The sequence below is a fragment of the Falco peregrinus genome, chromosome 11, assembly GCF_023634155.1.
Source record: "Falco peregrinus isolate bFalPer1 chromosome 11, bFalPer1.pri, whole genome shotgun sequence".
NCBI classification, from domain to species: Eukaryota; Metazoa; Chordata; class Aves; order Falconiformes; family Falconidae; genus Falco; species Falco peregrinus.
The window spans coordinates 27,903,460-27,923,555 of NC_073731.1; the positions used below are offsets into that span (position 1 = coordinate 27,903,460).

The 20,096-nt window shown below is 57.1% G+C and overlaps 1 protein-coding gene and 1 long non-coding RNA gene across 2 annotated transcripts; both read right to left on the minus strand.

The window, feature by feature from the left end:
• Window positions 1–3,177: 3,177 nt before the first annotated feature.
• Window positions 3,178–3,984, minus strand: LOC129785301 (uncharacterized). Its single transcript, XR_008749148.1, has 3 exons — window positions 3,887–3,984; window positions 3,551–3,703; window positions 3,178–3,216 (listed from the first exon to the last, which is right to left on the minus strand). It is a non-coding gene; the product is annotated as an uncharacterized LOC129785301 (long non-coding RNA).
• Window positions 3,985–4,167: 183 nt separating this feature from the next.
• On the minus strand, window positions 4,168–19,873 carry LOC129785328 (ribosome-binding protein 1-like). Its single transcript, XM_055816477.1, has 10 exons — window positions 19,480–19,873; window positions 18,137–18,541; window positions 17,440–17,588; window positions 17,093–17,215; window positions 16,757–16,909; window positions 16,304–16,422; window positions 15,360–15,513; window positions 10,131–10,197; window positions 4,931–5,335; window positions 4,168–4,382 (listed from the first exon to the last, which is right to left on the minus strand). Exons 1-10 carry the CDS (start codon window positions 19,871–19,873, stop codon window positions 4,168–4,170), a joined length of 2,184 nt encoding a protein of 727 aa, XP_055672452.1.
• Window positions 19,874–20,096: the final 223 nt, after the last annotated feature.

Below are 20,096 nucleotides of genomic sequence, written 5' to 3' on the forward strand. Positions count from 1 at the left end.
GCTCCTCAAATGCCGCTGATGTCAGCGCTGCGCTCAGCAGCTTTACTGTGAGGAGACAGGCACCGAGCTGTGACATGGTCTCTGCCATTCCCTAAGAAACCAACTTGAAATAAAAAAAAAAAAGGAAAATAAATTAAAAAAAAAAAGCCACAAGAAGGGGAGAGAGAAGGCTGGAGAGCCCGGCAGTGCCCAAGGACCACCACCACGCAGCACCCGCAGGGTCAGAATTACAGGGGTGCGCTGAGGCTTAAGCGAGCAGGAGCAGCCTGCGCCGGGCTGGCGTGGCTGTGCTGCTGTGCCCTGTCCCCACGCTCACGCTGCTCTGCCCTGTCCCCACGCTCGGCCTGACCCCATGGCAGGGGACCTCGGGGTGCACCGCCAGCGTGAAAACACACGTGGCTGGAAGGGAAGGGTTCTCTCCTTTGCGTGTCTTGGAGGAAAAACAGAAGGTATGGCTGTTTGCAGCACAGCGAGCAAGGCGGGGAATAAAGGATCTGCTCCCGGCCACAGCTGGGTCCTTCTTCAGTGACCGCAAACACCTGGCTGGCTTGCAAACTTAATAAGAAATGATCAAATATTAACCGGGCAAATGAAGCAAGGATAAGCTCTTTTCACTACGTCATTGTAATTGCACCGACACCCAGAAATAGACAAAAGCCACCCATCAAAGAGAGGCTTCCTTCCATGGTGGCTCTCACTTTCACACTTCTTTCACTCCAACCAAGAAACAAAAGAATCTATAAAGAAAAAATAGAAAAAAGAAAAAGGAAAAAAATAATTGCAGCAGTTGATGTACAAGCACAGTCTTCCCTTTTCACACATGCGTGGGTTCTGCCTGCCCCGACGTGGCCGGAGCGGCTCCCTGGGCAGCAAACGGTTGGTTGTACAAAACAGTATGAAGATTTTCTTACAAACATATGCCTGCAGTGTTTACTGGTTGGGGTTTTTGTATTATTATTTTTCAGTAAGAAATATATTATAGATTATATAATAATAACAGTGTTTTTAAAACTAGTTGTAAACCTAGGTTTTAGGTCACTAATGGCTTGTAACATTTTTCTACAGTACATTCAGCATATATTTTTATTTTTATTTTTAGGAATGGTAAGGTCTAGGTCACAGACTGGTGAGACGGAAGTCCTTTCCAACTTTCCTCTTCCCCCTGGAGAAGGAAAACAGAGGTGGGTTACTCAGCTGGGTCTCAACCTTATCCTCGTGGCAGCTCAAGCATCAAAGCGTTTCACAGGTGGGCCAGGTCCTGCCTTTTGAGCAGGGAGAACCATGACCACCATCTCCTATGCTCCCCGAGCTTCCCAAAAGCCACCCAGATGGTTTCTGGCAGCAAGTGCCACCTTGTCTCTGGTTTTCAACCACTGCCTGACACGCGCTTCCCCCTGCCTCCGCCAGCACCAAGGGGAGGGATGGCTGTGGCCACCACAAGGACCATTTCCTGAAGCTGTTCTTTCAACTTCTTCACTGTTTCACTCCATTTGGCCAGATGATCCTGGGTAACCTTCAGTACTCCTGGAGTTTGGTTGTTTCCTGGTCCAGGTCGCTTGTTATTTTTTTTACCAGTTCTTCCAACATGGGAGTCAAAAGAAGGCATCTGCCTGAGCCTCCCTTGGCCCTCTGGTGACCTTCCCCCCTCCAGAACATCTCGGGTCACCTCAGGTCTGCACTGAGCCGCCGCGGTGGCCACAAGCCAGCGATGCGCCACTGCTCCAGCGGCGTGCTCAGAGGCCCTACCTGGGAGGTGTCCTTTAAACACCCCTAAACCCCCAAATCCAGGCACCCCCCGGTGACAACAAACAAGCCACAAGCTCTACCTCGTGCACCAAGGGCTTCAGAGTCGAGAGGGAGCACCCACGTCCTCGTGAGCACCCGCTGGCAGGGGCCACTGGGTTTCCTCTCTCACCTGAGGCTACCACTCATCAGGGTGCAGCATCTAGGCTTCCCCCCACCCTCACAGCCGGCTGGTGAGCTTCACAGGTGAGCGAGAACGGCTCCCACCAGGGCAGCGTGCCCCCTGGGCTTTGCCGGCGATGCGCAATAGAGCTCCTGGCATGTGACAAACTGACAGGGGGGCCGCCAGGCAGCTCGCTTTCCAAATGCGGACGCTCATCTCCCCCTGAGCTCTCCCCATGGCCAGCCCCACGGATCCCACACAATTCAGCCACGCGCCCCGTCTCTCTGAGGGGAGCAGGTTTGCAGGCGCTTGCCTGACCTGCAGCTGCTCCATCTGCATCTGCAAGGCTGACGCTTTGAGCTCCAGGCTCTTCCTCTGCTGCTCCTTTCGCTGCAGCACCTTTGACTGTTCAGACAGCTCGTTCATCAGCTTGGCGTACTCCTCCCGCAACCTGGCCAGCTCAGGGTTATACCTGCACCAAGAGAAGCAGCGTTATTCCAGCCCGCAGGCCAGTCAAGCATCCCTGGCGTTACCCAGGGGGAACACATCCCCCTGTGGGCCTGGTAACAGGGCTTGAAACATCTCAGCGGTGGCGTTCGCCTGTTTCTGGGACACGCCTGGTCCTTCAGGGACGGGGTGCAGAGAGCTGACACATCACTTTTCAAAAGCTGCGTTTCCATCACAGGAGGCATTCCTTTCTCATGAAGGAGAAGTCGCAAGGATCTGTGTTCCCAGACACAGCAGAAAGCACTCTAGGCAGCTGGAGTCTGCTCTGTAATTAGCTGGGCGCTGTTAATCACCAGCCATTTCAGACCTTCTATAGAAAGGAGCGTGACATTCTTCTCCCTAGCTCCTGTTTGTTCTGTATGCACCAGGCAGGTCCCCGAAGTGGGGAGCAATGCTGCAGCGCCTTCTGGTCCCCTCTGCCCCCCTCCGCTGGCATCAGCACAGGTGACCCCAAAGCAGAGAGGGTTTCCCCTGCCCTTCCACTTGGGAAAAACATCCTTGTTTCCCCTGCCAGGCCCCCAAAAGCCATTTGGCAATCTCTTCCTCACTCCCTCCTCTACCTCCAGCTAGCTGGGGTGCCTGTAGAAGCACCCTCCAGAAAGCGGGTGGCTAAGCCTGATGGACAGCCACCCCCAGGGCTTGCCAGAGGGCGGCCCCAGGCTCTGCCCCCCGCCCCAGTCTTACTTGCTCTCCAACCAGCTGGTGGTCTGGTAGAGGGCATCCCTCAGCATGGAGTTCTCCTGCTGCAGGCGAGCCAGCTCCGTGTTGGGTCTGTTCTCCAGCTGCTCCTGCAGGGTCCGGATCTAGGGAGAGCCCAACAGGGGTTAATGCCGCCACCGCCGGTCCCTCTGCTCCCTCCTGAGAAGCCCACCCCATGAGCAAGAGGGACTGGCAAGGAAGCCACAGCGAGGTGTCTGCTGATGCTGAGAGCCCCGGGGCTGCCGCATCCCATGAGGATGCTCCCACCTCCCTCTTCTAGCTTGAGCACCACGGGGCAGGAGCACTGCGGGGCACTCGCCCCTCCCTGAGGCTCTGGTCCCGTCGTCCACCTCGGTCTTCTCCAAAAGACCAGCACCTGCCACCGAAGGCCAGCCGGCAGCCAGCGGAGGAAGCTGCAGAGCACCGCGTGGGGCTCACCTTGTCCTGGAGCTGCTGCGTTTTCTGGGCATGGTCCTGGTTGATGGCCTGCATGCGTGCCTGCCTCAGCTCCAACTCCTGTTCGCAGGCCAGCAGCTGCACCTTCAGCTTGCCCTCCAGAGCCATCACCTTAGCCCGCTCGGCCACCAGCTCCTTCGAGGAAAGAAGCCACCCAGTCAGTCCTGAGCGTAGGAATTTCCCTGCTCTAAGGGGACTTGAAAGAAGTGGCCTCCGAGCTCAGAAGGCTTTAAAAAGTGTAACCCGTTCGGAGGTGCCCCCATGCCGTGAGGGGCAGGGCCCGTGCCAGGGGTGCCGGGAGGGCTGCGCGGCACTTACCTTGCTCAGCTCCTGCCTCTTGTTTCTGGCAGCGGCTGCAGCCTCCTGCTCAGTGGCGAGCTGCTTCTCCTTCTCCTCCAGCTGGTGTTCCAGGACAGCGACCAGGTAACCCGTCTGCATGGCCTGCCGGCACAGGGTGGCACATCAGCGGGGACCGCCACCGACCGATCCAACCCCTCCCCCCCACACGCACAGGATCATGCCCTCTGCCCCAGGGAAAATTCAGCTCCCGTCTCTAAGGCTGCCCCTCGGGGGACAGCCTGCCCGAAAACGGGCTGCCTTCACCCCTCCGCACCCCCCGAGGCTCGGCCCGGCCCTGGCGGCCACGGCGGTGCTGGCAGCCCTACCGTGTGCCAGGTGTCCTGGACGATGCCCGCTTTCTCCCTCAGGATCTCGATGAGCTGCTGGGCCTCCCCCTCGCTGAACGCCGTGCTGCTGACCGTGGACACAAGCGTCTTGTAGGGCAGGTAGAGGGGCCCATCCGAGTCCGCAGGTGCTGGGGAGGAGAGAGGAGGGGTTGGGAGCGCTCGAGCCAACGGCAGGGCTGAGTAGCATCACCTCAGTTGACTTCAACCCCGTAAGTGCCATTTCACGCCAGCAACCGCCCAGATGTCCACAGCCAAGTTTGATACCTCTCTAACCGAAAGCAATGTGACGAGCGCTGGGGACGGCGCTCACCACAGACAAGCGTTCCCTGAGCCAGCTGCCACCTCTGCCTGGCTCTGCTCCTGCTCCTGCCGCCCTGCCACCGCCCTCCATCACACTGAGCGTTTCCAGCCGGAGCTGGGCACACTTTGCTAATGCCAGGGAGCAGAGACATGGTGGGCATCAGAAGCTGGACTCCATCGTGACACAGCCTCCCTAGGGGACGTCGCTCCACGCAGCGGTGCCGGTGGCACAGAGCAGCAAGGTCGTCTCCTGCCTTTCACTAGGCAGGTTCGTTCCAGCTCTTTCTTTGCTAAGGGAACGAGATGACTCCAGCCCTTCTCCTATCCCTCTGCTGGCTTACTCAACGGGGATATACGCAGAGGAACTTGGCCTTACCTGGCTCGCTCTTGTTGGATGCAGCTGCCTTCATGACAGGTCCATTAGGCTTCTGCTCCTCGTGGGTTGGAAGAACATTTGGTTTCTTGATAGTGACGGAGCTGAGAGTTGGAGCACTTTGGTGCTGCTCTGGGATCTTTCCATTTGGTTTCTCTTCCGTTTTCTTTCCCATTCCTTTTTTCCCAACAGCTTTCTTTGTCTTCTTTGCCTCTTTTTTCTGCTGCTTGGTCTTCTTAATGTATTTGCCTTGCTTGGCCAAGGCTTCCTCAGAAGGAAGGAGGACCTTCTTCATGAAGGAGAACAGCAGGAAGATCCCAATGGCCAATACCACCATCAGACCTCCAAAGACTACAACATCCAGCATCTGAGGGTCATAGACATCCATTGTGCCGTACTCTTCTGTGCCTGCAAGACACCAGAACAACAGTTAGTGGGTACAACAAAGAGGTGCAACGGCCTCTCTGGGAGCAGGGAGTCTCCAATGTCCATCTGTGTTTTCAAATGGCACCACGCTCCAAAAAAGTGCTCAGGATTCACACACCCCTGGGTGAGGGCAACCTGTCGACACCCCCCACCCCCACCCCCACCCCCAGGTTTGTGCTCCTGCGCAGCGCAGCCAGCGCACGGTGCTCCAGCTGCACTGCAGGGACCACCTGTGCTGGCTGCAGCAATCTCCAGAAGAACCAAAGGGGGGGAAGAAAAAAACAGGGGTGCAACCAGAGAGAGCCATGAGCACAGTGCCCATGACATGTCCAATGGGACGCTTTTGCACGACCCTGGGCGATACCTGCAGCCCTGCGGCAGTAAGAGAGCCCGTTTTCAGACTGCCTGGTGCAGTCTGGCCAAGACCTGGTCTCTCCCTGGGGCACCTGGCCTTTTCTCTGCACCCAGGCGCAGGTGGAAGTGCATCCAGGGTCTCAGCTTTGGAATAAAACACCCCCCTGGCAGGGGAAAGCATGCACGGGAGAGCTTTCCCCAGCTTTGCAACAGCCCTGGCCGCCTCCCTTTGCCACCCGCGCCCTGCGGCACTGCTGGCCTCTGCCCAGCCTGGCAGGGAGGATGCGCGGTGACCGCATCCCACTGGGTAGCTGCTCCCAGTGGCCAGTGATGAGAACCAGCCCAGCAATGATGCTACAGACAGCACACAGAGAACCAAGATGCTACCACCTCCTTGAGATGCAAACACCAAGAAAAGGCCTAAGTTCAAGCCAAAGAAAAGCAGAGCATGGCCATTAACCGTCTCATCTCCCCGGCAGATGCCCGCAGGAAGAAACGAGACTTGCAAAGGGAGTGCTGGATGTGGCACTTCTCTTTCCACCTCTGCCATTAACTGGCGGGCAAACCGGGCACAGGGTCCTTTCCCACCCTCCTCTCCACGCTCAGGTTCTCCACCCATGACACACGGAGCAGCAGCGGAGACCGTACTGCCTGGTCTGAGACCTGGCAGGCGGGGTGCAGCCCCACGCGGAGGAAGATGCTGCTGCCTCCACTCTTCTTAACCGCTAACCGAAGCCCGTCCCGAGTCTGGAAGCCAGTCTCTTCCGCGCTGTCCCACTCGCGCGTTTCCCCCGTGGGGGCATCACCTCCACGTGGCTCACAACCCCCCAGATGCTGCAGTCAGGCAGTTCATCGGCGCAGGGGCACTTCCCAGGAGGTGCCCGGCTGCGCTTTCTCGTGATCAACGCATCAAGCCCTCGGCTATCAGAAGTTCCCACCCCGCGCCTAACTGAAAACATTTTCAAATTTCCTCTTGAAGAGGCTGCAGGTTGAGGAGGGAGGGAGGGGCTGCAAAGGGAGGAGGCAAAATTAAGGCTATAACTAAGGAGATCAGCACCTTTTCAAAACCTCGGTGCTCGCAGGGAGAGACCTCAGAGCCTTTCCCTTTCTAACAGCCGACAGCGGCAAACTCACTCCCAGCCGAATCCGCACCGGTGCAGCCAGGGGGACACAGTGCAAGGAAAGTGTCACCTGCAGCCCCCAGGGGGGTTGTTGAGGGATGTTTCAACCAGCAGCCCAGCTCTCCCTGCCCGCCTCTCCAAGCACCCCAGCCGAAGCAGCAGAGAGCTGGCAGGCGGGCACGCTGCCAACGCCAGCTGGAACCAGCCTCCCCCGGCACGGCCACCTTCCTACCCCAGGGCACCGCTCGAGATCCCAGCTGATACTACAGGCATTGCTACCCCAGGTCCGCCCAGGCCGTTTCGATTTCAACGGCCTCAGCCGGCTCCATCCCAGCACAGCTGGTGCCAGCTCCCTCCCTCCTGACAACGCAGCATCACTTTGGGATGGTCCCCATCGGGCAGAGGGATTATTCCTAACCTGCAGGGTGAAAAGGGCTGCGTTTCCTCTTCCTGGCAGGAAATAGAAGCGAGGGTCCAGAGAACATGTACCCACGTCCTTCTGCTGGCTTTAGGGCCAGACCAATGCTCCCCGGAGCTGTTCCGGGGCGGAACTGAGCGCCCTGCATTCCTCACCTGGCAACCCCAATGTGCCGGTACCAACAGAGCTGCTGACCTCACAATGCCATCGCCAACAGAGCTGCTGACCTGCTGCTGCCATCGCCAACAGGGCTGCTGACCTCACACTGCCACCACCAGTAGAACTCCTGACCTCCCAATGCCACCGTGGCACACTTAGGCCAAAATTTGCAGCTCCAGCTTAGGGCAAGGGCATCGCTGACTGATGGCAAACGCCCTCCAACCCCACCAGCTGCTCCCGCCACCTCCCAAAGCAGCTGGATGCTGGTTTGGGCTTTGGGTTTTGGTTGGGGTTTTTTGGGTTTCATTTGAGATACTAGTGAGAGATGAGAACTTTGCAAGTGAAATGCCCTGTGACGGAGCTCACATGAGCTCTGGCTAAAACTTACAAGGTGTGACTGAATTTTGGAGGCAGTAGAACTGTGCTCAGGACAAGAGCAGGTTTTGCAATGTCTGTGACACCATAGCTGTGCCATGCAGAGCAGCACATCTGCACCACACAGGCTGGAAACCGTTAGATTCCTTCCAGAGCTGCTGCTGTGGCAGAGGACGTTCAGCCCCGTGTCTGTTGAAAGACACGATCTCAAACATACTGTGCAATGGTAGTAATTAGCAATGCGCTTGATTTAGAGGTGTGGTTGTGATTTCTCATTTGAAAAGGCACTGCGTCTCCACGTGGAGAAGCAAAGTTCTAGTCAGCCTGTCAGACACCGCTAACCAAGGAGTCAACACCTTGCTGCAGCATTCAGAAATGTCACGCTAAGCCGGCCTGGCTTGTAGCCAGAGAGCGCTGCCCCCCCCTCGCTTCCTCCTGCTGCACTGGGCCACAATCTTGCAGCCTGCAAGACAGACAGCATCGTTGTGCAGCAGTGCCAGCCTTCACAGGACAGCTGGCCAGTGGACTGGAACTACCCAGGGAGGCTGTGCTGCACATGCGGAAGTTAAAGAAAGAACTCCTGACAAAATGCAGCTTCTCTCCGCATCAGACAGGCTTGGGTTGGGCTCCCCGCCCTCCAAGAAAAGAATCCATTGTTGGTTCCTTGGAGCAGCAAAGCCTTTCTGGTCTCTACAGCCCAGATTCTCACTCTGATTCTTTCACCCACCTCTCCAGAGCCAGCGGGAGCAGAGTCAGCCATTGGAGCCTGCTTGCGTGGAGCCTCCTCACCCGCCGTATCCAGGGTAGCCCTAGAAAGGAGAGATCCGCTCCTGAGAGAGCCTGCGGTGACAAGGGGACGGTCTGAGCACGCATGTAGTGAAAACGTTCTCCCTGGTGTTTCTACATTGCTACTTGGCGTGTAGCCAGATGTCTCCTCTGACACCCGTCGGGGAAAACCATCCAAATGCCTAAGCTAAGGCAGGACTTACCTGCTTGGGTGACCCGATTGCCTCTTCTAATGTTACTACCAAGTGTGTTTGATTGATTACTAGCATGTTGGAATGCCGCATTATTGTGCGTTTTGCCTCTTTTTTTAGGCAGAAAGCATGAATGCCAAGCAAACGGGCCAGAGGACCTGACCGAGCTTGCATGGCTGAGAAGCCAGGAGGCTCCCTGGTCGTAGCTCTTGAAGCAAGTCCCGTGTAGATGTCATGGAGTGCCACAACTCTACAGGCATTCCATGTTTCAATAGATCAGTCATGTAAAGCAACCATTCTAGGCAAGGGTTTCCCTAACTGTAGGGAAGCTGTCTGGTAGAGTAGGTTTTGGAGATGTAGCTCGTATGTACAAATGACCCTCAATAAATCCCATCTAAGGATTTCTCTGGGTGTATTAATATTTGCATGGGTTGCCCGGCAGCCCAACACTGTCCCCGATGGATTAACACTAAAGGTCTCCCCAAATTGTTGGTCCAGTGCTGCAACGTGTCAGTGTATCACGGGATGAAAGGGCGGTGGGTGGGTGGGTGGGTGGGGTGAGAACAATCTGGTTCCTGCTCTTAATTTTCTAAACTGTAAAAAGCAAAATTCAGTCAGTCTTTTGGAGGCTACTGGTCAAATTGCCAAGCTCAGAACCCGTTTCCCCTGTAACCATTAAATACAAAAGTGAAAACCTCTAGTGAAAGTTAGGCTAAAACGACCTGTTGGCACAAAAACTGGGTTAAATTCTTCGTGCTTGCAGTTGCAGAGCAGTACTTATAAAGGCTAATTCTGAAGCGAAATAGCGATAAAATAGACACACTTTTCTGGAGAAATCGTCCTAATCCACTCTTGTAAACTCGCGGTGCAGGAAACAAGAGTTAAAGGTTCACTCGTTCTAGAGGGTCAGTGTTCTTGTTGTGAAGTGCCTTGAGTTCCCTTTCAGCCTGAGGGATTCTATAAAAACGGCTTTTTGTTGGCATAGTTGAATTTAGAACTACCTTCGTTTCTCTCATACGCACTTACTAGCGGGTCAGATGCTTCTGCGAGACAGAAGCGGCACTGTCCCCGCCGCTCCCGGCACAGCAGCAGGCTGCGCTGGCTCAGCCGCAGGGCCAGGGAAATGGTGGTCCATGACCTCACGCAGCATGTGCCCTCTCTGGCCACGCTGCGCGGTTCAAACCTTGAATTCAAAGGCAGGCGGTGACGGACTGCTCTGACCTGGCGCCCGTGCGGGTCACCGCGCTGGGAGCACAAGGGTTTCCGATGCAAAGAGATCCACCGGAGCGAAGCTTTGTGACTTTTGAGAAAAGCAAAGCGGCCTGGTTTGTGCTGGGGCTTTTCGCCTGTGTTTCAGTCAGCTCTGAGCTCACCCAAAAGCGGCTCGTCGTCATCCTCATCCAGGGCTCGTCCTTGCCGAGGTGTCTGCAGGACTGGTCTCTGTCCAAAGTGCAGGTTGAGAAGGAAATGTGGTGACACAGCGGGACTGGTGCTGCCTGACAAACCACGGGAACTCCCAGCCCCAGATCCACCTGATGACGCGCCTCCAGACTGCAGGCATCTTCCAAGAGACAGCCAGCCCAGGTGATGCCGTGGGGGACTTCTGCCTGGGATTTCCTCCCTCGGTTAGGAAAGGGAGCAGGAGAAACCCTGCAAAGGGGGAAGGATGTCAGACCTGGCAGGCAGGAGTGCAGTCTGCACAACGGGAAAGCCCTCGCTCGCATCAGGGACTCGGCTCCAAAGTGCCTTAGTCCCAGGGATCTTTTGAGGGATGAGAAGCCTGAGGTGGCACTTCAGGCCTTGGCTAGGTGCGCTCCCGCAGCTTAGTCTGAGCTAAGGGGCTTTGGGGCGCTCGCAGGAAGTGCCCAGGTGTTGTACTGGCCTCTGGAATACTCCTGCGTGCCACGGCTGGCCGTAGCTGGCAACCTTCAGAGCTATAATGCTTCAGGCTTGTCCCCGCCATGGAGTCAGTGGGCCCAATTTTATTATCTCCCAAGGCTGTTTATCCTGCTGCCGCTGGAGACTCTGTGGCAAGCAAAATGTTTCTTCCTGTGGCTGTTGAAATCCTTTCCGTTACGGTTTCTCCCAGGTCACCCAGACCTTTTGAAAAGGCAAGGCGAGCAGGGAGAGAGAACATGAGGAACGCTTGCTGTAGCCTGGCCACTTGCTGAGGAGGAAACGGCTTCCCGGCAGGACTACACGAAGAAGAAAAAGGCGAAGGGGTTCAGGTGACGGACCCAGCTCAGAGCCACGCCAGCTCAGCAGGACTGCAGCCCAGGTAGGGCAGCTTGGCTGCAGCAAGAGCACAGCGGGTAGAAACCCTTTCAAGTCCACGTGCGGGCAAGGGTTTCCCAACAGCCATTTTTGTCCATGACCCTGGGGACAGGATTGGGATGGGAGATGGAGACTGGTAATTGAGGCCTGAGCGTGAGCAGCAGGTGCTGCAAACACAATTTAGCGGCTCCAGCAAAGGTGACCTTGGGTGTCTAAGCTGTGGCTTGATAAGCCCGTCACATAGCCAGGCTGAAAGGTAACTCCCGCCGTGGCCGGAATCGGGCAGAAGGATCCAGCATTCCCATCCAAAATCCCCCCGGCTGGGCAGTTGCTTCATCTTTACCAATTAGGTGCCTGCCTGCGGATCCCAGCAGCCCATCTACCTGCGGATCCCAGCAGCCGATCGGCCTGCCCTGAGTCACAGGCTGACAGGTGCCCAGCCGACAGCGCGAGTGCCCCCAGCAAAGCAGGCATGTTGCAAAACGCCACGGGCTCCCAGGAGAGCAGGGGCTGGCCAGTGCTCAGCCCTGTGCTGGTGGGCAAGGCTTGGCTTTCCCTACCCCCTCAGGGTGGACTTCCCCTTCCACCAAGGTGCCGCGGGAAGAAAAAAAATCCCAGCAGTACCACTTCAGGTGTGGAAAATTAAGCTGAACCTCTTTCCCCAAAGAGATGGGAGGTTTTTCAGCTTTGCTTAGCAAGAATCTGCCCATCTTTCCTCCTAAAAGAGCCAGCTCGGCGACGTGTCCTGGAAGGGCATCAATGTCCCCCCTTGCTGGGGACACCAAATCTGCTCTCACACAGTTTCTGGAGCATCATCAGAGCCCTTAGTGTGCTTGGGACACCGGCTGCCCTCCTTGCCTTGGCTGGTTTGGGGGCTTTGTTGCTGCTTCTGTGTTAACGCCTGGGTACCATCTGCCCTGTTTTGCACAAGAGCTCACAATCAAGGGAATCGCTGCTGCAAAAGCAAAAAAGAAAAAGCTGAAAAGCGGAAAGATCACATCACTTTGCTGCACCTGCTGCTGGGGGGCTCTCGCTACCGGGGGCTCTCCGAGGGTTATTGCCACCCCCGCTACACTCAACAGCTTGCTCCAGCCCAGTTTGCAATCCTGGTAAACTTCAGGCATTCCCTCGCTTTTTGAGGATCTCCAAAGGCAAAAGGTATCAGGCCAGGCATGCTGCAGACATGACAGTGTTGTCACTGGCCGTCCTTGGTTCATGAGGTCCTTCCCATGCGCCGCAAAGCCCAGGAAGAGAAACTGAAGGCTAATGGTAGCTGCGGGGAAAAGCTCTGCTCACCGGGTTTGTCCCTCCGGTGCGGGGAGATGGACCTGCCAGAGCCCGGGGGTACTTGTCGGGTATGCAGCCTATGCACGTACAACAGGGCTGGGGGGTGCAGCGGCAGCAGGGCTTGTAGTGAGTGCGTGGGGTCTCAGCTGCCGCGCAAGGGGCTGGGGCCACCACCTCCCGGGGACACACAGCCCTCTGGCCAGGTGCGGCGCTCCATCACCTCCCATCCTGAGAGGCACTGCAGGCAGTGATGGAGGGGTGTCACCGAGCCACCCACCGGATCTGGGGAGGCGGGGGTGGTCCTTCTCGCGGCTCAGCGTGACCCCCCAAAGGTGCTCAGCCCATTTCTGCAATGAGCATTGACGAGCTCAGCACTGATGGGTGCCCCGGCTTCTGGGGGCGGCAGCCCTTGCTCAGTCAGCGAAGCCCCAGCTAGCTCGGTGCCTCTGGACAAGGGTGGGAGGCAGGTCTGGGGGGCAGTGGGGGGCTGCGTGGGGGCTCTCAGCTTGCCATTCCCTCAGCCTGAATTCAGCAGGACCCCATCTTCTTGCCTGATCAAAGACCCCACAGCCCAAGTGTGACTTGCACATCCCTTCTCCATCATGACCCAGAAAGCTGCAGTGCTGGGGGGACAGGACACGTGTCTACCCAGTCCTGCCTGCGTGGAGTCTCTGCTGTGTCTGATATAGAGGCTGAGCACATGCTGACTTCTCTGGGAGCAAAACGGAGGCGCGTCTGGCCTTCATCCCCGTCCTGGCCTTGGTTCTTCACACACCCAGCAGGTACCAAGTACTTTGGGGGCCTTTTCCCCCCGCCAGCTCCTCAAATGCCGCTGATGTCAGCGCTGCGCTCAGCAGCTTTACTGTGAGGAGACAGGCACCGAGCTGTGACATGGTCTCTGCCATTCCCTAAGAAACCAACTTGAAATAAAAAAAAAAAAGGAAAATAAATTAAAAAAAAAAAGCCACAAGAAGGGGAGAGAGAAGGCTGGAGAGCCCGGCAGTGCCCAAGGACCACCACCACGCAGCACCCGCAGGGTCAGAATTACAGGGGTGCGCTGAGGCTTAAGCGAGCAGGAGCAGCCTGCGTCGGGCTGGCGTGGCTGTGCTGCTGTGCCCTGTCCCCACGCTCACGCTGCTCTGCCCTGTCCCCACGCTCGGCCTGACCCCATGGCAGGGGACCTCGGGGTGCACCGCCAGCGTGAAAACACACGTGGCTGGAAGGGAAGGGTTCTCTCCTTTGCGTGTCTTGGAGGAAAAACAGAAGGTATGGCTGTTTGCAGCACAGCGAGCAAGGCGGGGAATAAAGGATCTGCTCCCGGCCACAGCTGGGTCCTTCTTCAGTGACCGCAAACACCTGGCTGGCTTGCAAACTTAATAAGAAATGATCAAATATTAACCGGGCAAATGAAGCAAGGATAAGCTCTTTTCACTACGTCATTGTAATTGCACCGACACCCAGAAATAGACAAAAGCCACCCATCAAAGAGAGGCTTCCTTCCATGGTGGCTCTCACTTTCACACTTCTTTCACTCCAACCAAGAAACAAAAGAATCTATAAAGAAAAAATAGAAAAAAGAAAAAGGAAAAAAATAATTGCAGCAGTTGATGTACAAGCACAGTCTTCCCTTTTCACACATGCGTGGGTTCTGCCTGCCCCGACGTGGCCGGAGCGGCTCCCTGGGCAGCAAACGGTTGGTTGTACAAAACAGTATGAAGATTTTCTTACAAACATATGCCTGCAGTGTTTACTGGTTGGGGTTTTTGTATTATTATTTTTCAGTAAGAAATATATTATAGATTATATAATAATAACAGTGTTTTTAAAACTAGTTGTAAACCTAGGTTTTAGGTCACTAATGGCTTGTAACATTTTTCTACAGTACATTCAGCATATATTTTTATTTTTATTTTTAGGAATGGTAAGGTCTAGGTCACAGACTGGTGAGACGGAAGTCCTTTCTAACTTTCCTCTTCCCCCTGGAGAAGGAAAACAGAGGTGGGTTACTCAGCTGGGTCTCAACCTTATCCTCGTGGCAGCTCAAGCATCAAAGCGTTTCACAGGTGGGCCAGGTCCTGCCTTTTGAGCAGGGAGAACCATGACCACCATCTCCTATGCTCCCCGAGCTTCCCAAAAGCCACCCAGATGGCTTCTGGCAGCAAGTGCCACCTTGTCTCTGGTTTTCAACCACTGCCTGACACGCGCTTCCCCTTGCCTCCGCCAGCACCAAGGGGAGGGATGGCTGTGGCCACCACAAGGACCATTTCCTGAAGCTGTTCTTTCAACTTCTTCACTGTTTCACTCCATTTGGCCAGATGATCCTGGGTAACCTTCAGTACTCCTGGAGTTTGGTTGTTTCCTGGTCCAGGTCGCTTGTTATTTTTTTTACCAGTTCTTCCAACATGGGAGTCAAAAGAAGGCATCTGCCTGAGCCTCCCTTGGCCCTCTGGTGACCTTCCCCCCTCCAGAACATCTCGGGTCACCTCAGGTCTGCACTGAGCCGCCGCGGTGGCCACAAGCCAGCGATGCGCCACTGCTCCAGCGGCGTGCTCAGAGGCCCTACCTGGGAGGTGTCCTTTAAACACCCCTAAACCCCCAAATCCAGGCACCCCCCGGTGACAACAAACAAGCCACAAGCTCTACCTCGTGCACCAAGGGCTTCAGAGTCGAGAGGGAGCACCCACGTCCTCGTGAGCACCCGCTGGCAGGGGCCACTGGGTTTCCTCTCTCACCTGAGGCTACCACTCATCAGGGTGCAGCATCTAGGCTTCCCCCCACCCTCACAGCCGGCTGGTGAGCTTCACAGGTGAGCGAGAACGGCTCCCACCAGGGCAGCGTGCCCCCTGGGCTTTGCCGGCGATGCGCAATGGAGCTCCTGGCATGTGACAAACTGACAGGGGGGCCGCCAGGCAGCTCGCTTTCCAAATGCGGACGCTCATCTCCCCCCGAGCTCTCCCCATGGCCAACCCCACGGATCCCACACAATTCAGCCACGCGCCCCGTCTCTCTGAGGGGAGCAGGTTTGCAGGCGCTTGCCTGACCTGCAGCTGCTCCATCTGCATCTGCAAGGCTGACGCTTTGAGCTCCAGGCTCTTCCTCTGCTGCTCCTTTCGCTGCAGCACCTTTGACTGTTCAGGCAGCTCGTTCATCAGCTTGGCGTACTCCTCCCGCAACCTGGCCAGCTCAGGGTTGTGCCTGCACCAAGAGAAGCAGCGTTATTCCAGCCCGCAGGCCAGTCAAGCATCCCTGGCGTTACCCAGGGGGAACACATCCCCCTGTGGGCCTGGTAACAGGGCTTGAAACATCTCAGCGGTGGCGTTCGCCTGTTTCTGGGACACGCCTGGTCCTTCAGGGACGGGGTGCAGAGAGCTGACACATCGCTTTTCAAAAGCTGCGTTTCCATCACAGGAGGCATTCCTTTCTCATGAAGGAGAAGTCGCAAGGATCTGTGTTCCCAGACACAGCAAAAAGCACTCTAGGCAGCTGGAGTCTGCTCTGTAATTAGCTGGGCGCTGTTAATCACCAGCCATTTCAGACCTTCTATAGAAAGGAGCGTGACATTCTTCTCCCTAGCTCCTGTTTGTTCTGTATGCACCAGGCAGGTCTCGGTTCTCTGCAGCACCGCTCCCATCAAGGAGCCAGCTACGTTTCTTTGGAAGTTGGTGAGCACAAGCTCCCCGAAGTGGGGAGCAATGCTGCAGCGCCTTCTGGTCCCCTCTGCCCCCCTCCGCTGGCATCAGCACAGGTGACCCCAAAGCAGAGAGGGTTTCCCCTGCCCTTCCACTTGGGAAAAACATCCTTGTTTCCCCTGCCAGGCCCCCAAAAGCCATTTGGCAATCTCTTCCTCACTCCCTCCTCTACCTCCAGCTAGCTGGGGTGCCTGTAGAAGCACCCTCCAGAAAGCGGGTGGCCAAGCCTGATGGACAGCCACCCCCAGGGCTTGCCAGAGGGCGGCCCCAGGCTCTGCCCCCCGCCCCAGTCTTACTTGCTCTCCATCCAGCTGCTGGTCTGGTAGAGGGCATCCCTCAGCATGGAGTTCTCCTGCTGCAGGCGAGCCAGCTGCGTGTTGGGTCTGTTCTCCAGCTGCTCCTGCAGGGTCCGGATCTAGGGAGAGCCCAACAGGGGTTAATGCCGCCACCGCCGGTCCCTCTGCTCCCTCCTGAGAAGCCCACCCCATGAGCAAGAGGGACTGGCAAGGAAGCCACAGCGAGGTGTCTGCTGATGCTGAGAGCCCCGGGGCTGCCGCATCCCATGAGGATGCTCCCACCTCCCTCTTCTAGCTTGAGCACCACGGGTCAGGAGCACTGCGGGGCACTCGCCCCTCCCTGAGGCTCTGGTCCCCTTGTCCACCTCGGTCTTCTCCAAAAGACCAGCACCTGCCACCGAAGGCCAGCCGGCAGCCAGCGGAGGAAGCTGCAGAGCACCGCGTGGGGCTCACCTTGTCCTGGAGCTGCTGCGTTTTCTTGACATGCTGCTGGTGGCTGGCCTGCATGCGTGCCTGCGTCAGCTCCAGCTCCTGTTCGCAGGCCAGCAGCTGCACCTTCAGCTTGCCCTCCAGAGCCGTCACCTTAGCCCACTCGGCCACCAGCTCCTTCGAGGAGAGAAGCCACCCGGTCAGTCCTGAGCGTAGGAATTTCCCTGCTCTAAGGGGACTTGAAAGAAGTGGCCTCCGAGCTCAGAAGGCTTTAAAAAGTGTAACCCGTTCGGAGGTGCCCCCATGCCGTGAGGGGCAGGGCCCGTGCCAGGGGTGCCGGGAGGGCTGCGCGGCACTTACCTTGCTCAGCTCCCGCCTCTTGTTTCTGGCAGCGGCTGGAGCCTCCTGCTCAGTGGCGAGCTGCTTCTCCTTCTCCTCCAGCCGGCGTTCCAGGACAGCGACCGGGCCACCCTTCTGCATGGCCTGCCGGCACAGGGTGGCACATCAGCAGGGACCGCCACCGACCGATCCAACCCCTCCCCCCCACACGCACAGGATCATGCCCTCTGCCCCAGGGAAAATTCAGCTCCCGTCTCTAAGGCTGCCCCTCGGGGGACAGCCTGCCCGAAAACGGGCTGCCTTCACCCCTCCGCACCCCCCGAGGCTCGGCCCGGCCCTGGCGGCCACGGCGGTGCTGGCAGCCCTACCGTGTGCCAGGTGTCCTGGACGATGCCCGCTTTCTCCCTCAGGATCTCGATGAGCTGCTGGGCCTCCCCCTCGCTGAACGCCGTGCTGCTGACCGTGGACACAAGCGTCTTGTAGGGCAGGTAGAGGGGCCCATCCGAGTCCGCAGGTGCTGGGGAGGAGAGAGGAGGGGTTGGGAGCGCTCGAGCCAACGGCAGGGCTGAGTAGCATCACCTCAGTTGACTTCAACCCCGTAAGTGCCATTTCACGCCAGCAACCGCCCAGATGTCCACAGCCAAGTTTGATACCTCTCTAACCGAAAGCAATGTGACGAGCGCTGGGGACGGCGCTCACCACAGACAAGCGTTCCCTGAGCCAGCTGCCACCTCTGCCTGGCTCTGCTCCTGCTCCTGCCGCCCTGCCACCGCCCTCCATCACACTGAGCGTTTCCAGCCGGAGCTGGGCACACTTTGCTAATGCCAGGGAGCAGAGACATGGTGGGCATCAGAAGCTGGACTCCATCGTGACACAGCCTCCCTAGGGGACGTCGCTCCACGCAGCGGTGCCGGTGGCGCAGAGCAGCAAGGTCGTCTCCTGCCTTTCACTAGGCAGGTTCGTTCCAGCTCTTTCTTTGCTAAGGGAACGAGATGACTCCAGCCCTTCTCCTATCCCTCTGCTGGCTTACTCAACGGGGATATACGCAGAGGAACTTGGCCTTACCTGGCTCGCTCTTGTTGGATGCAGCTGCCTTCATGACAGGTCCATTAGGCTTCTGCTCCTCGTGGGTTGGAAGAACATTTGGTTTCTTGATAGTGACGGAGCTGAGAGTTGGAGCACTTTGGTGCTGCTCTGGGATCTTTCCATTTGGTTTCTCTTCCGTTTTCTTTCCCATTCCTTTTTTCCCAACAGCTTTCTTTGTCTTCTTTGCCTCTTTTTTCTGCTGCTTGGTCTTCTTAATGTATTTGCCTTGCTTGGCCAAGGCTTCCTCAGAAGGAAGGAGGACCTTCTTCATGAAGGAGAACAGCAGGAAGATCCCAATGGCCAATACCACCATCAGACCTCCAAAGACTACAACATCCAGCATCTGAGGGTCATAGACATCCATTGTGCCGTACTCTTCTGTGCCTGCAAGACACCAGAACAACAGTTAGTGGGTACAACAAAGAGGTGCAACGGCCTCTCTGGGAGCAGGGAGTCTCCAATGTCCATCTGTGTTTTCAAATGGCACCACGCTCCAAAAAAGTGCTCAGGATTCACACACCCCTGGGTGAGGGCAACCTGTCGACACCCCCCACCCCCACCCCCACCCCCAGGTTTGTGCTCCTGCGCAGCGCAGCCAGCGCACGGTGCTCCAGCTGCACTGCAGGGACCACCTGTGCTGGCTGCAGCAATCTCCAGAAGAACCAAAGGGGGGGAAGAAAAAAACAGGGGTGCAACCAGAGAGAGCCATGAGCACAGTGCCCATGACATGTCCAATGGGACGCTTTTGCACGACCCTGGGCGATACCTGCAGCCCTGCGGCAGTAAGAGAGCCCGTTTTCAGACTGCCTGGTGCAGTCTGGCCAAGACCTGGTCTCTCCCTGGGGCACCTGGCCTTTTCTCTGCACCCAGGCGCAGGTGGAAGTGCATCCAGGGTCTCAGCTTTGGAATAAAACACCCCCCTGGCAGGGGAAAGCATGCACGGGAGAGCTTTCCCCAGCTTTGCAACAGCCCTGGCCGCCTCCCTTTGCCACCCGCGCCCTGCGGCACTGCTGGCCTCTGCCCAGCCTGGCAGGGAGGATGCGCGGTGACCGCATCCCACTGGGTAGCTGCTCCCAGCGGCCAGTGATGAGAACCAGCCCAGCAATGATGCTACAGACAGCACACAGAGAACCAAGATGCTACCACCTCCTTGAGATGCAAACACCAAGAAAAGGCCTAAGTTCAAGCCAAAGAAAAGCAGAGCATGGCCATTAACCGTCTCATCTCCCCGGCAGATGCCCGCAGGAAGAAACGAGACTTGCAAAGGGAGTGCTGGATGTGGCACTTCTCTTTCCACCTCTGCCATTAACTGGCGGGCAAACCGGGCACAGGGTCCTTTCCCACCCTCCTCTCCACGCTCAGGTTCTCCACCCATGACACACGGAGCAGCAGCGGAGACCGTACTGCCTGGTCTGAGACCTGGCAGGCGGGGTGCAGCCCCACGCGGAGGAAGATGCTGCTGCCTCCACTCTTCTTAACCGCTAACCGAAGCCCGTCCCGAGTCTGGAAGCCAGTCTCTTCCGCGCTGTCCCACTCGCGCGTTTCCCCCGTGGGGGCATCACCTCCACGTGGCTCACAACCCCCCCAGATGCTGCAGTCAGGCAGTTCATCGGCGCAGGGGCACTTCCCAGGAGGTGCCCGGCTGCGCTTTCTCGTGATCAACGCATCAAGCCCTCGGCTATCAGAAGTTCCCACCCCGCGCCTAACTGAAAACATTTTCAAATTTCCTCTTGAAGAGGCTGCAGGTTGAGGAGGGAGGGAGGGGCTGCAAAGGGAGGAGGCAAAATTAAGGCTATAACTAAGGAGATCAGCACCTTTTCAAAACCTCGGTGCTCGCAGGGAGAGACCTCAGAGCCTTTCCCTTTCTAACAGCCGACAGCGGCAAACTCACTCCCAGCCGAATCCGCACCGGTGCAGCCAGGGGGACACAGTGCAAGGA